This window comes from Telopea speciosissima, chromosome 5 (assembly GCF_018873765.1).
Source record: "Telopea speciosissima isolate NSW1024214 ecotype Mountain lineage chromosome 5, Tspe_v1, whole genome shotgun sequence".
Taxonomy (NCBI): domain Eukaryota; kingdom Viridiplantae; phylum Streptophyta; class Magnoliopsida; order Proteales; family Proteaceae; genus Telopea; species Telopea speciosissima.
The window spans coordinates 64,725,820-64,741,381 of NC_057920.1; the positions used below are offsets into that span (position 1 = coordinate 64,725,820).

At 37.6% G+C, this 15,562-nt stretch overlaps 1 protein-coding gene across 1 annotated transcript in view; it reads left to right on the forward strand.

Annotated features, from left to right (window-relative positions):
- LOC122663268 overlaps positions 1 to 14,017 on the forward strand; it is a 75,003-nt gene extending 60,986 nt beyond the window's left edge. The window contains exons 6-7 of the mRNA XM_043858953.1: positions 6,787 to 6,820; positions 13,500 to 14,017. Of these exons, the coding sequence (XP_043714888.1) occupies positions 6,787 to 6,820; positions 13,500 to 14,017 (552 nt within the window). The remainder of the gene's footprint in view (positions 1 to 6,786; positions 6,821 to 13,499) is intronic.
- The last annotated feature ends 1,545 nt before the right edge of the window (positions 14,018 to 15,562 follow it).

Consider the following 15,562-nt stretch of genomic DNA (forward strand, 5'->3'; position numbering starts at 1 on the left):
GACCTTCCATTTGACAAATCTGACATGAAGAGCGACCAACATTCATGAACGATGGAGAAGAAGAATCAGCAGGCTGATACTGTGGTGACTCAGAGGATTGATTAGTGTAATAGCGCTACTGAGAACTAGAGCTAGAGTATTGTCGACGAGGCTTCTCAGAACCAGAACCAAAGTTATAAGAGCCTGAGTGTCTCATATTATCAGTCCTAGTGCGGTTGTCGGAAGATGGACACTGATTCTGAGAATTATAGTACTGTGGTCGCCTAGCACCACGGTAGAAGAGAGACCGAGAGCGATTATCAGATCGATAAGTCCGATTACCATATTGAGATAAAGGTTTGTTATATTATTCGTCAAGCAAGAGTTACATATATATATATATATATATATATATATATATATATATATATACAACATGACATGGACCATAACTGACCAGGAGGGGACTGTACACGTAGACAATGTATAATGGAAATATCTAACAGAATAGATTCCCTAAGAGTCCTTCTCCTTGACAAGGATAAAATTAGCATTCAAGCGTTTCATGCTCCAACATTTTGGTTTTTATCAGTTTCAGTTCCAAATATGAACTAAAAGACATTTGCATTAAACATAAACTTCCCTTTGCTTTAGTTTCAAACTTGCAGCTGAAGTCTCCCTAGAAACTCTCTGCGTCTCTCGAGTGAGTACGAATTTGACGGAGATAGAGTAATAGATAAGTCTCTGCTTTTTCTTTAGTCTGTTGAGAGAGAGAGAGAGTGTGTGTGTGTGTAATTGAGCGTTGATTCCACACCTTGAACTTGAAGTGGTGCGGAGGGAATTTTTATCGTATGCGGTTCCCTGATCGGTACGGTTTCCTAGTGCCTCTCACAAGAGGAGGGTGGACCCCACCCGGGCAGAGTGTTCGGTCAAGTGCCCTAGGTGGGTCCCACCCCCTCTTGTGAGAGGCACTAGGGAACCGCACCGATCAGGGAACCGTAGACCATAACGATTCAGTGTGGAGGTTGTGGAGTAGGGATGTAGAGGGGTGGGGGCAGCTGTTGCAGAGGGTTGGTTGGGGGTTGGGGCAGCTGGTAGGGAGGAGAAGGGTAGGGCGTGTTGTAGTATTTTCAAAATAATGGGTTTGGGAATAGTCCCACACCGGACACTGAAGAAACTTTTTTGGGTATATTTAGTAAAGTACTATATTTCTTTTCTATTAATAAAAAAACGGATTGCTACGGTTTATGTGTGAGGCCATTTGTTTGGGTGCACACGCGCAGGTGGCCAGTAGAGGCATTAGTGGCGCACGCACTTAGCGCTTTGAATTTGGATGTTATTATTGTAATCAGTCACAATAGTTGATTGCCAATTTATTCTTGTTATGTTTTTAGACGGTTTAGATTTTACGATCTTTCTTCTTCTTCTTTTCTGCAGGAAACAGGTTTTCAGCTATTGGCTATTCTTTTTTCTCAAAGACTTCCTGGTATCGTTCTTGACTCCGTTTATACAATCTGTAGTCAAGATAATCAACAAAAACTTTGGGCTTCATTGTATCCTAGGAGACAACTCGTCTGCAACCTATTTTCATCTTGGTAGTAGGGCCGAATTACATCTTAAGGAAAGCAACTCTGTAACGCGCTTTGAAGACTCAAGCCTATTTCCTCCAACAGAGCGTATAGAGGTGGGTGGGTCGGGAGCAAGGGGGAGAGAGAGGGGGGTAGACACAAGGTGGTGGGTTCCAACAGTGCACCAGGGGGGAGAGAGAGAGAGAGAGAGAGAGGGGAGATGCAATGGAGCTGGCTGCAGTGGTGGTGGAGGAAGAGATATTGATGCGTATGAAGATTTGAGTGAAGAGAAAATAGAAAAAAGAGAAAAATAAGATGTATATATATTTTAAGGGAAAAAGATCTCTGTCCGGGAGTGTGGCCTACGCCAACACTACCATGAGTCTATCTCTCTCCTCTCCCATATGAAAAGACACCTCTGCCCCCTTGTTTTAAGGAGGGGAGAGAGAGAGACACATGGGAGTGCTGGCATAGGCCACACTCCAATACAGAAAACTGCTTCACATATTTTAAACATTTGAAACATTTACTTGCATGTATAATATTTTGTTGGAAGGACATCTTCATTTGATAGTTGCAGATTATTTGGAAAATGACCATTTTTTTTTTTTTTGAGCCAGATCTATTTGGACTTGCACAGGGGCTCGACCAATCTTCACAACTAGGCTACAAGATCAAGGAAATTTGGTGTTGCAACAAGGATCTTCTTGGTATAATTCTGTCTCCAACTACAGCAGTGTAGTCTGGGAGTCTGGTCCCTCTTTTGATAAAAGTGGCGGAGTCAATTTCAAGCATACCCATCAGCACCACCAAGAATGCGAATATTTTGGAGTTCATTAATTTTATAACTAGACATGTGCTGATGGCTTTTGTGGTACCAATACTTGATCCTTGGTTCTCTTGGTACAACACTTGAAGATTTTGACCATTGAGGTACAACACTAGACATGTGATTTAATATAAACATGATTTTGTTCTGTATGACAACATTGTAGAAACGCTTTCTTCGTTCATTTAATATATCGTTTTCTTCTTCCATAAAAAAAAAAAATTTTGTAAACGATATATTAAATGGAACCGAATAAATCATATTCTATTTCAGTATTTTAATTAATGTGGATGGTAAATTATATTCCATTTTAATGTTTGAAAAAAGTTTGATGGATTATGGCCCTAACCAAAAAATGGTTTTATGTTGGTGAAGATGTAAAAAATTGGCCCAAACACCTAAGAGGACCTAAACTAAATACAAACTGGATCAAAACCGAATATGGATCCAAACCAAGTCGGTTCAATTCTGGTTTGGAAAATAGACTCTTGTGCGATTTTGGTTTTAGTTTCCACATGTTGTATCTTGATCCGAATCGAAAACAGAAACCAAATCGGTTGACACCCTCATCAATCCGACCCATCCTTTACACATTGATATAGAAGGTTATACATATACACTTCAGATTATGATATGATATAGGTTTGACAAATGATATTAGTGTAAATCATATATTGCACACAAGATAATACTTATTTAGGGCAAGAGAACGCTAACCGGTTATGTAGCCTATGCATCAGCACGGGGGCCAATGAAAGTACACACAAACGCACTGGTTTGGATGGGATTTTTTATCTCGCTCCAATCATGTTATAAAGGAAAAAAAATCGAAGGCCCCATACTTTTCAAATCCCAGTCCCGAATCTCATTCCAAACATGTTATAAACTTCCCAAACTATTCAAACCAATTCTGATTAGGTTCGTAATCTTGGGATCAAATCAATCGCTTCACCCAAATTGGATTGGTATCGGTCGAATTCAGTCCCGAATATTGACTGATCCGATAGCACTCTACTGGTACGACTCAAGGGTAAAAGTAATATATCGATTTTTATTAAAAAAAAAATAGGGGCAATTCCATCCGATCCAGATTGATGGCGGCCCAGACCGATCCCAATCTGATTTCTGATACCTTAAACCTACCCCCAATAAAAGAAAAATCCCTTCCCAAACGTGTTATAACAGTATAAAACCAAAGGGCTCGAACTGCTCAAACCAGTCCCAAATTCTGTTCCAATCGTGTTATAAAAGTAAAAGCCGAAGGTCCCAAACTGCTCGAACCAGTTCCGAATCCAGTTCCGAATCCAGTTCCAACTTCGAAACGTGTTGTAAAAGTAAAAAAATCGAATGTCCCAAACTACTCAAACCAGTCTTGAATCCCCTTCCAAGCGTATTATAAAAGTCAGAGTCAAAGGGTCCAAACTGCTTCAACCAGTCCCGAATCCCGTTCCAAACGTGTTCTAAAAGAATAAAACCGAATGTCCCAAACAGCTCAAACCAGTCCCGAATCCCGTTCCAAGCTAGTTATATAGAAGTATAAAATCGAAGGTCCCAAACTGCTCAAACCGTCCAATTCCCAGAGGCCCAAAATCCACCCGTTGACCTCCATTCTTCTTCTTCGCTTTTGATATCTCTACAAGAGCGCGCTGTCCTTCGCATTGCCTACTTCTGCTTTCTCTCTGTGTTTGATTTGCTCGTTTCTTCAAGGTAGTTCTTCTAAACTTATGTCAGATCTTCATGGAATGAGGCTTTATTTGGGTTATTAATTTGTCTGAGCCATCATCGTTTAATCAATTATTACCTTTGGGAGATTTTAGTGTAGGGTGTTTTTTTTTTCCTTTGGCTCCGTTTGTTGAAAAGTGTTTCAAGGTTTTTTTGTTTTATGAAAACAAGCATTAGAAAAATTTTCAACATATAAAATTTTACATTTTATAAAGTAAAATTTGACGCATAAAATCAGGTAAAATTGCATACTGAAACAAACGGAGAATTTTGAAAAAACTCATCACTTGCTCTTATATGTATATCGAATCGTTATCCTCTCCTGTTACTGCATGGTGCAGTACTGCATTGTGCAGCGCTGCAGAGGCCATGTGGCACTGTAGGCCCCACATGGTGCACATGGCCTCGAACCTTTATCACCTTCTATTACTGTACGGTGCAGTACTGCATCGTGCGACGCTGTAGAGGCCATGTGACACAGTGGGCCCCACATGGTCTTTGCAGCCGCCGCACAATGCATTACTGCATTATGCAATAACAGGAGAGGATAAAAATTCCATGGCCTCTGCAGCCGCCGCACGATGCATTACTGCACCGTACAATAACAGGAGAAAATAAAAATTCATGTATATCTATGTGATTGGTGCATATCACTAGCTTATCGAAAACTAACAACATATCCAACCCTCTCCCTAACTTGTAACTCGATTGTTTTATTTACCCTTTTCTTTTGATTGTCCTTTTGCTTCTATGGAGTTTGTTGGTAAATTTGGTTACTAGTTGTTTTGTCCAATCTTAGGTAGATACCATTGGCCAATCGATAATCCAATTGGTTAAGTCCCGATACGTTACAAGGACATGAAAGTGGAACCCAAAAGGAGTCTGTTGTTCTTGTTGTTGTTTTTGTGTTTTTGTTGTTGTTGGTGTTGAAAAATTATAGAATTGTGAGTCAACTTGGCCCCACAACTGGTTAACCATGCATACACATTAATATATATCTCGTTGATAAATCCAAAAATGCAATTCTCTTCCATTTTTTATCATTCCTTGCTTTGTAAACAATTTTTATTTTCTTTTTTGGGTAGAAGTTTTGTAAAGAATTAAACATGAAAAATGTATAGAATATCCTGCGAAATTCATTCAAAATCATTTAATTGAAATTGATCTGTTTTAATCATCCACCAGTCATATTCAATGTTTGGAACAATCGCACATGATAGTCACAAGTGATTGGCACTATGTGCCTATCACAAGAGAATAATTGATGTGCCAAAAAATTAAATGATAATTTTTCAATCAATACCAGTTGTTGGGTTTGAACAAGATCACATACATTTACCAAAACCAGCCGGGTCATTGTTTTGTACGGTGATTTTATTCCTCCGTTAGCTGTTACATATAAGAAGGCCTTCACCACGTACACTTCACTTAATTTTAAAGCACATTGATTTACATTGTTTAAGTATTGTTTTGAGTATCTCAATCCCATTGTTTTGTGATTGTTTGTCGGTGTTTACTTTTGAATAGAAAATGAGTTGGTCGTCGAGTGATAGATTTTTTGTGAGCTCAAAGTTAGAGGTCTTCACGGTAGACCTCTTTTCCGAACCATTAGAATTGACAAAGAGCAAAGATGTCATCTACGACGGGCCGAAGAGTGATGATTTCAAGAGGTTCTTACGTTCTAAGAACTTTAGAGTAAACCGTTAGGGAAAGGCTATTGTACGTGTTCAAAAGCGCGACGATGATGGTGAATTCCTTGAATGTCAGTATGATACGGTTGTTCTAGAAACAGTGGTACCGTTGGGTCCTTTTGGTTTTCAGAACGTACCATTACCGAAGCCACAAGTGGTGAATGAATTGCAACGCCTCCTAGACAATACCAAGGCTGAATTGGCAAAGAATAATGATGAGCTTAATGATTTGCGAAGCCTGCTGAACAATACCAAGGCTGAATTAGCGAAGAAGAATGATGCGGTTAATGAATTAATGAAGGAGAAGATTGATCGGGACTTGAATATTGTATGGTTACGATTGACTATCGTTGCCATCACAAAATCAATGAAGAAAGTGTTTGTTGACGTTGGTCTTGAACCACCGGCAAATGGAGATCCAGAATCTGTGCTAAGGATGTTACATGATCTTATCCTTCAAAAAGAATTCGGTGCCACTTTCTTAGTAGCCGTGAATGAGATATTGGCCTCAATTGCAAGTGCATTTGAGAAACGCACTGGTTTAAGCATTGGCATGGAAACAACAAATGGTCCGAGTACTCCAGCTCGTCTCATTAAGAGTCTAAGTACCTTAAGAGGCTTTATGGTGGATTCCCACTTCTTTATTGATGGCAGTGTTATGGTTAGGGATTTCCGTCTGATGAACGATGAAGACCTCCCCATTATCTTTCGTGATTCTGCAGCAGAAGTGGTCGAGCTCAAGCAGAATAAGGAGATGGGTACTAAATCAATCGATAACATCGACAGAAACTCCATCTTCTATGGATATTTCAACATTCCGACGGTGGGGATGTTCAAGGGTGTTTTGACGAGAGTTCATTTCAACCTGCCAGATGAGATCATCGTGAAACTACATGTAGGCAGCAAACATAACCTTATTAATGATAAAAGGAGGTTTTGGTTTGTGAAAGCCAACGGTGCGTGTATATTTGAAAAGGAGGAGGAGCCTTTAATGCTAGAAGATGTCAAATTCTCCCCTTCTCGGTTCTTAGGTGACCGGACCAACTTTGTCGAGTTTTTTCATAGGATGAATCGAATCTTCGTCAACGAGGAGGGGACATATCTCAAGTTTGAGTTTATTGCTGGCAAGTTTTCAGGACCACGGGTTTTTCGTGATAGTACAGTTCGTTATTATAATAAGCATGGTGGAATGTTTGATCCTTTTAAGTTGGTGCAATTTGATGTGAATACACATACAACAGATATCGTACAACGAGAAGTTTATTTACCCCCAATAACCACTAGACCTTTCAAGGAGCAATATCCTGCCTGGATTGTGAATGAAGCTCTGGGCAATGACTGTGCTTTCACGTTCAATGAGTTCTGTTTTATCGGGAAAATAACAAAAGCCTCCGGTACTTTCCGCAAGAATGCTCTGGTCAGTGTGTTCTTCGAACAAAACCAACAAGGGCAGAATTGTTATGTTGATGCTCTAGCAACCACTTCCTTTATTTTAAAAACAGAGAAAGTAAATTGGGGGATTAGTGACGATAATTCTACAGCTCCGAAATTTATTTAATAGGGCCTTTAGTTTAAGTTTGGAACTTGCCTGAACTGACTGATTGAACTATTGTATTCTCTCTTCCAAAGAGGTATCAGTTTGTTTGTGATTTAGTGGGTTTTTAATAGCAATTTTTGTTGTTGTTGTAGTTTATTGATGTTGTTAATTGACATCTCTACGAATCTTTCATAGAGATACCCAAAGAGGATTTCATGGGTTCTACACCACCAGGTAATTAACCGTGGGTATACAGACACATTATACAAACAAGTATTAAGAGGAAACGAACAGCCTAGGCCTGTCCTGGCCTTGGCTTTGAGCTTATCCAGCAAACTATTTTAAGCCCGTATCAAGATTCAAAATTGCTTTGGAACATATCTAGGAACTGTTAAACATAATTTATTTAACTAATCTTTGATCAATTAAATTTAGGGATATTATATATATTTTAAAAGCAAAAACAAGTATACCATGAAAGATATCACAAGGCATTTAGGTGCTTTTTTTGTGTTAAAAAACTTTTAGGTTGAAGCATATAAATATACTAGCACCACACTGATAACATTAGTAATATTTCTTTTTGAAGTGTCGCACAAATACTGTTTTATTTCATTTTCTAAGAAACAATGTGATATTATTTAAAACCAGATATAGCAAAATCATTTATTTTTTGAAAAAAAAAAATGAAATCTATGTAAGTATTTCATGAGCTTTGAAATGGATCAGTTTTTTAAAGGAATGAATTGATGGGATTGTGATCAGATCCACTTGGTGAGAGAACCTAAGTCGATGCCTTTGGGAAAATAAGCTTTTCCTACACCTCATGTTCAGAGTACACTTTCCCATAAATAATCCATAAGCACACATGATTTTCATAAAATTAATTTTGAGAAATAATTTATAATTATAGATTAAAATATTTATTAAAAAATCTATTTTAATGTAAACATTTTTCATATAAATATATCTTATTCTAGTTTTAATTATTATTAAAATTCAAAAAATATATTATTTTTGCATTAACCAAACGGTATTTCATGTAAAATTTCACCAAAAATCAAGTTAAACCATTCATCTATGGATTACAAGAGGAGATCAAGGATTTCCACACAATATGAGCATTTTTCACAATAATATAACTTTACTAATTCAAAATTATAACGTTTGTACGATCCAATCATTATAATTTTGATTAATAACATTTATCCAAAAATATTAATTTTTCACTCACTGATTAGAATATTAAAAATCAATACCCTTATATACACATAATTCTTACGAAATTAAATTTTTAGCAGTAATTTATGATAGGGAGAAGGTTCCTGAAAGGCAATGTGGCCCCTGCCTAGTTCGAGGGCCATTTGAATGTTAGCAGAAGCATAAATAGGAGTGAGATTTTCACCTTTCATGGGATAGGACAGACATTTTTGTGCCCCTTTTCTGAGTGGAGGGACCACACTGTCTTCCAGGTGTATTTATCTATTTACATTATATTAAAAATATTTACCCACTACGTGTAAATGTGGAGTGTAACCAGACTTGATCGGCTAGTGTAAAATTAATTTTGGTTGAATCAAACCGAATTGAATATTTGAATGTTATTTAAAGATTATTTAACTTACCCAATCATTAAAAAGTAACAATAAGAACTGAAATAAGGAGATTAATTCAGTACTCTTGAGAATATACAATACTGTTATTACCGGGAAAAAAAATTATAATACTGTTACCACTAAGGCAACTGCCAACTAGAAATGTAATATTGCATTTTCAGCATTATTGGATGACTCTCATATTCTTATCGACAAGGGAAAGGAAGTAAGAGATTTTGATCTCAATCACTTTAAAATAGGTCATACTTTTATACTTTAGTGGTACATATTCCGACGATTTTGAAAACCCGCCCCTATATAAGTCTGGTTTTATGAATTAAAACAAAAAACATAAAAAAGGAGAGGGGAAGACCTTTCTAAAAGTATATTCTCCACTAAAGAGTGAAGACGCTACTTTACTAAGTTGTTGAAGGTTTGAACCAGCACAAAATCCTCCTCCGATCGCTTCAAATCCTTTCTCCTCCCTCCGGTAATATCTCTCTGCCGCGCCCCCCTTCCACCTTAAAACCATTTTTATTCCCGTGAAAAAGCTACTCTGTTACTTTCCCGCACGAACTCTCTTACTTCTTCTGCTTATCATTTCCTCTTCCTAGGAACAGTAAAGGTATGATTCTATCTCTCTTCTTTGTTTATTTGTCTCTGTGGATGAATCTCTGCTGATTTGTAACATATGAAGACATTGATCTTATTACTATATCTGTCTCTGTTACATATTAGCAAGATAGGACTTGCTAAGCCTGGATCTAATGGTGAGTCATTTGGTTTTAGTAGTCTTCTACTCCTCAGCTCATTGACTGGATTGATCAACTAGAATAGGTCAAGAGTCTCAGTTTGATTTCGAAAGCAGAAAACTAGAATTTCAGAAAAATATTCAGAAAAGATAAAAGAAGGGTATGGTTATCATAATTGGTTAGTTTCATTACCTTGAGCTGTCCTAGTATTGAAGAGACATTTACTATTCTTGCTGAATTGGACAACGGAAGGAGGGGAAGCTGCACAAGTTTGTACTGCTTGTGGACTTTATGAGCAGATCACATTTTCACCTTCAATCACAAGTCTCATTGTACAGAAAAGAACTTTCAACTGATCTTTCTATTACATTAGTCGATAGCAAGAAAAAGTAGCAAGGTAAGACAGATCTCCTCTTGTTCGTCATACCTTCGTTTTTGTCTCTGAGTAAGGGATTTGAAGAAGGATCCAGGGGGGAAATATCTTTTAAGTGCATGCTCTAGCATCACTTGTGAATTATGGCTTCATCTGCAGAAAACTGAACTGTTTATCCAATGATGATTCTTTAACACCTGTTGGGGCAAATGTTAGAAGATGAAGTGAAAGTTTAGCAATATTCCAATTTCTGTTGCTCACCTATAATTTTATTCTAAACTATCAGAAAATTTCTGATGGATTGGTGCCATAGCATGGTACCTAACATTTGATCCACGTTGATACACCCGCTCAAACTTCTATTTGGTCTTGTATGGTGATGTATTGAAGAATTATGATAGACTCCCCTGCATTACTAAGGAAATGCAATTCTGTCTCTTAGTATGAACAATAGGAAAGTGCAACACAAGGTCAATTCTAAAAGCAATGTGGATTGAGGCACTAAACACACAAAAAATCTAGATCAAATTCAATTATCTAGAATGTATGGTGCTGAGATAATGCTACCTGTATTAATCAAGAAGGAAAAAGGCATTTGAGGGATGCTTTAGAGAACAACCACCCAATAAACTTGTAAACTTCTTTTCTGCTACTTATCATAATATTCTTAGAATTTTTTTCTGAAATTATATTTTAGTTGTTATTGATATTTTGAAATATTTCTTCGTAAGTTCAAAATTTATATTAATGCGCTTTACAATGTTCTTACACATTCCAGGACCACAAATAGACCTCACATGGAGATTTCCTAGTTAAGAAGGCCTTACTCCTTACTTGTGAACAATGATTGCTCTCCATAGACTATCTTCCCCTGCCTATACAGCTATTTTGATTTTAGTGTCCAAAGCCCATCCCTCTGATCTCTTGGTTTGAGTACTTGCTTCCAGTCTACAATATGGAACTTGTTCTCTACTTCCATCCTTTCCGAAGGTAAAATCCCTTTGCAGTTATTGACCTGATTACCAGCCCTCAAACTGCTTCTCCATCCTTTCGCAACCACTGTGTTCACTGTCCAACACACTCGTCTACAAGGCATTGGACCAGATCTACGATGATGGGAATCTCACTAATCTGCCTCAAAGCATCTTAGAGTACATCTGAGATTCACAATTACCTATTCAGAGCCTCGCAATAGATCTAAGTGTGAACAACAAATGGCAAGTGGCTGATGGCTGGACTGCCTTTAGTAATCATAGACCTGTCAGTAAGATTTTGTTAGCTGCTTTCTTAATTAGTCTTCTCCAAGTTTAATAACCAAGTTGAAAGGAAACATGGAAGTAAGCATCCTTGAGACAGGCCTTCTGAAATAAAAGAGCATCTTTGACGCTCAACACTGATATGAATAAAGAAGGATCCATCTAAATGTGTAGTTTATGATGCCCCTCACTCGTTGGCGTCACAAGAACTCACACTCAAGTGCACAACTACAACATAACAACCAAATCACAAGCTGTATAAATACTCTTTCCATCTCTCCTCAATGTTCTCTTCCTTATTAGTACTCTATCATCATCGCTTTTAATACATGTAACATGGTTGGAAATTATTGATAGAATATCATGTGAAGGTCATCCACAATCAATTAATTGGAAATAATCTGTTTTAATCATTCATAAGTCATTCTTTTTTTTTTGTTTGGTAAACATATAAGTCATATTGAATGTTCTAAACAATCCCATGTAACAATCACAAATGTTTGGCCCCGTGTGCCTGTTACAAAAGAATAATTCATGTGCCAAGAAATTAAGGCTAGGTTTGGATGCCAAGAAAAGAAAAGACAAAAAAAAAAAAAAGAACTTGACGAAGAGATAGATAGATAAATCAATCACTGCATCATCACAATTTTTGTCTGATTATGTTTTTCTTTTCTTTTCTTTTCTTAGCATCCAAATATCTACTGATACCAGTTCTTGGGTTTGCACAAGATTACGTACATTTACCAAAACCAACTGACCCATTGTAATTTTGCATGCTGGTTTTATTCCTCCTCTGGATGCTATATATAAGAATGTCTTTCCCACACTTCACTTCAAAGCACATTGTTTCACAGTGGTTAAGCATTGGTTTGAGTATCTCAATCCCATTGCTTTGTGATTGTTTGTCTGTGTTTATTTTTGAATAGGAAATGAGTTGGTCGTCAAGTGATGATTTTTTTGTGAGCTCAAAGTTAGAGGTTTTCGCAGTTGACCTCTATTCTGAACCATTAGAATTGACACGGTGCAAAGCGGTCGTCTATGATGGGCCGAAGGGTGATGATTTCAAGAGGTTCTTGCGGTTTAAGAACTTTCGAGTAAATCGTCAAGGAAAGGCTATTGTACGTGTCCAAAAGCGTGACGACGATGGTGAATTCCTTGAAGGTGAGTATGATACTTTCGTTCTAGAAACAGTGGTACCATTGGGTCCTTTTGGTTTCCAGAATGTACCGTTATCGAAGCCACAAGCCATGAACGAATTGGAAAGCCTCCTTAGTCAATACCAAGGCTGAATTGGCGAAGAAGAATGATGAGCTTAATGAAATGCAAAGCCTGCTGGATAATACCAAGGCGGAGTTGGCAAAGAAAAATGATGCACTTAATGAATTGCAAAGCCTCTTGGACAATACCAAAGATGAATTAGCGAAGAAGAATGATACTCTTAATGAATTGATGAACCAGAAGATAGATCAAGATTGGAATCCTGAACAGTTTAGTAGACTAAATACTATTGCGATCACAAACTTAGTGAAGAGAGTGTTTGTTGACTTTGGTCTTGAACAACCGGCAAGTGGAGATCCAGAATCTATGCTAAAGTTTATCGAGATGTTACATGATTTGATCCTTCACCAAGAATTCGGTGCCACTTTCTTAGTATCCGCGAATGGAATACTGGCCTCAATTGCAAGTATATTTGACAAACGCACCGGCTTAAGCATTGGCATGGAAACAAATAGTTCGACTGCAGCCCAACTCATAAAGAATCTACTTACCTTAAGAAGCTTTATGGATTCTCACTTCTTTATTGATGGCAGTGTGATAGTCAAGGATTTCCGTCTGATGAACGAGGAGGACCTCCCAGTAATCTTTTGGGATTCTACAGTAGGTGTGCCTGAGCTGAAGCAGAAGGAGACAGGTACGAAATTAATCGATAACATCGACGAAAACTCCATCTTCTACGGGTATTTCAATATTCCAATGGTGGGGGTGTTCAAAGGTGTTTTGACGAGAGTTCATGTGAACCTGTCGGATGAGATCATGGTGAAACTTAGAGTAGGCAAACATAACCTTAAAGATAAAAGGTTTTGGTTTGTCTATGCCAACGGGTCCGGTATATTTCAAAAGGAGCCTTTATGTCCTCCTGAATCGATGGTAGACAATAAGCTTGAGGATGTCAAATTCCCCATTTCTTGGATCTTAGGTGGCGAGACCGACTTCTTAGGGTTTTTGCTTAAGATGAATCGAACATTCGTTAACAAGGAGGGGACATATCTCAAGTTTGATTTTATTGCAACCAAGAGTTCAACAGTGGTGAATGACAATATCCTTTACTATTTGGACAAGGATTTTGCATTGATTAAACCTTTTAGGTTGGTGCAATTTGATGTGAATGAAAGTGCAATCGATATCATAGAACGGAAGTTTTCAGCCCCTACATCATGGACAGGTGGTACGAGTGATAAATATGCCTCCTGGATTGTAAATGAAGGTTTGGGTAATGATAGTGCTTTCACGTTGAAGGGTATCTGTTTTATTGGAAAAATAACAAAAACCTCTGGTTCTTTTCGTAGTAATGCTCTGGTCAGTGTATTCTTCGAACATAACCAACACAGGGAGAATTGTTATGTCGATGCTCTAGCAACAACTTTCTTTGTTTTAAAAACAGAGAAAATAACTTCTTGGAACAATGGTGAAAAGAAGGCTCTGGAATTTATTTAACAGGGTCTATGGATAGTTTTTTTTTGTGTGTGTTTTATTTTATTTTAGTCCGTTTAAGTTTTGTTAAATTGTGTAAACTTTGTGGCTGGCTTGAATAGACTGGAGACTGGTCGCACTATTTGTATTGTCTCTTCCTAGGAGGTATAAATTTGATTGTGTTTTAGTGGGTTCTGCACTCTCTACTCATGAAGCCAATCAAACAACTTGGAGAAGGACTTCATTTTTCACCTTTGGGGATGGAAGTCCTTTTTCAACTGAAAGCCTTGGAAACCCATAGAAAGTCTTGAATGAAGAAGTGTTGTGCGGATATCTAGTGGCAAACGGGTGATACATTGTTGCTTGATAAGCTCAAATCTCATTGTGTCGGATTCACTAAGCCAGAGTACAAATAAACGTACACATTAAGAACAGCTCTAGTAGGCACAACCTCATTTAAAAGCAACTACCAAAGATATGTTGAAATTTGAATTTAATTTTAGCCTCGTTAACTTTGAACAAGGATAGGAACTAGGTGTTCTTGCCAGAAGTTGGCATTCCAGGTATCGTCCTATAAAAGTTGTAACAGATTCCACCCAAAAAAAAGTTGTAACAGATAATTTTATATTTAATTATTTCATTAAGTGAACTAATTTGGTCCTAAAAAATATGTAATAAATAATTTTATTTTAATTATATTTGGTGCACTAATAATTTTTTAATTAATTATTTTATTAACAGTATCAAGAGGCACAATACTTTGTAGTAGTTACACATTTCAACCCCTATATTGTTGTCAATGAATTCATTACCAAATTGTAAACACGGACTAGGGTTAATCTGTTTAGGAATTTTGCAATTCTCTAATATGGGATTGATCCATGGATCCTCCCAAAATTTTATTTCGTAATTCTCTAATGTTGTTAATTCTTCCTTTAAGTTAAGCAAACTGTTTCAAATCCAAAAACCTCTTTTGATTTTGAAATTATGATTTTGGAAGTATTTTGCTTTAAATATCTGCCCATAACTGAGATGAGATGAGTTATAAGCCAGTCTCCAACTCAAAAGAATTCTCACCAGCGCAACAGTGAGTGCAGTGCGCATGGGCCCGTTGGAGCTGTCCTTGGGGCATGTGCCAGACAGCTCTAGCTGTCCGATGTGCTCTGCACTCACTGGCGCGCTGGAGTGGAACCGGACTCGTCTCCAACCTAGCCTAAGGGCAAGGATTTGACATGTATGATGGTCTTTTGTAAACCAACTCCCCTCTTGTTTTAAGGCTTAGACATGGTTTCCTAGTATGACACAACTAGATTATGGATTGTAGTGACTCAATTTCTTTACAAACTTTACCTGGAACCCCTCCCCCCCATTTGGATCTTCTTTGACTCCATTGATTATCTATTTCTTCTAATGTTGCACCTAGCCATTGTATGTTAAAACCTAGTGTATCTACCTCCCTCTCTGATATATTGTTCTATAGATTTCTGCATCCAAAACATTTCTTCTGCTTCGAACATATTTTTAAGTTTCGATCAGCTCCACTTGTGCTAATTCATCTCCGACATCTTG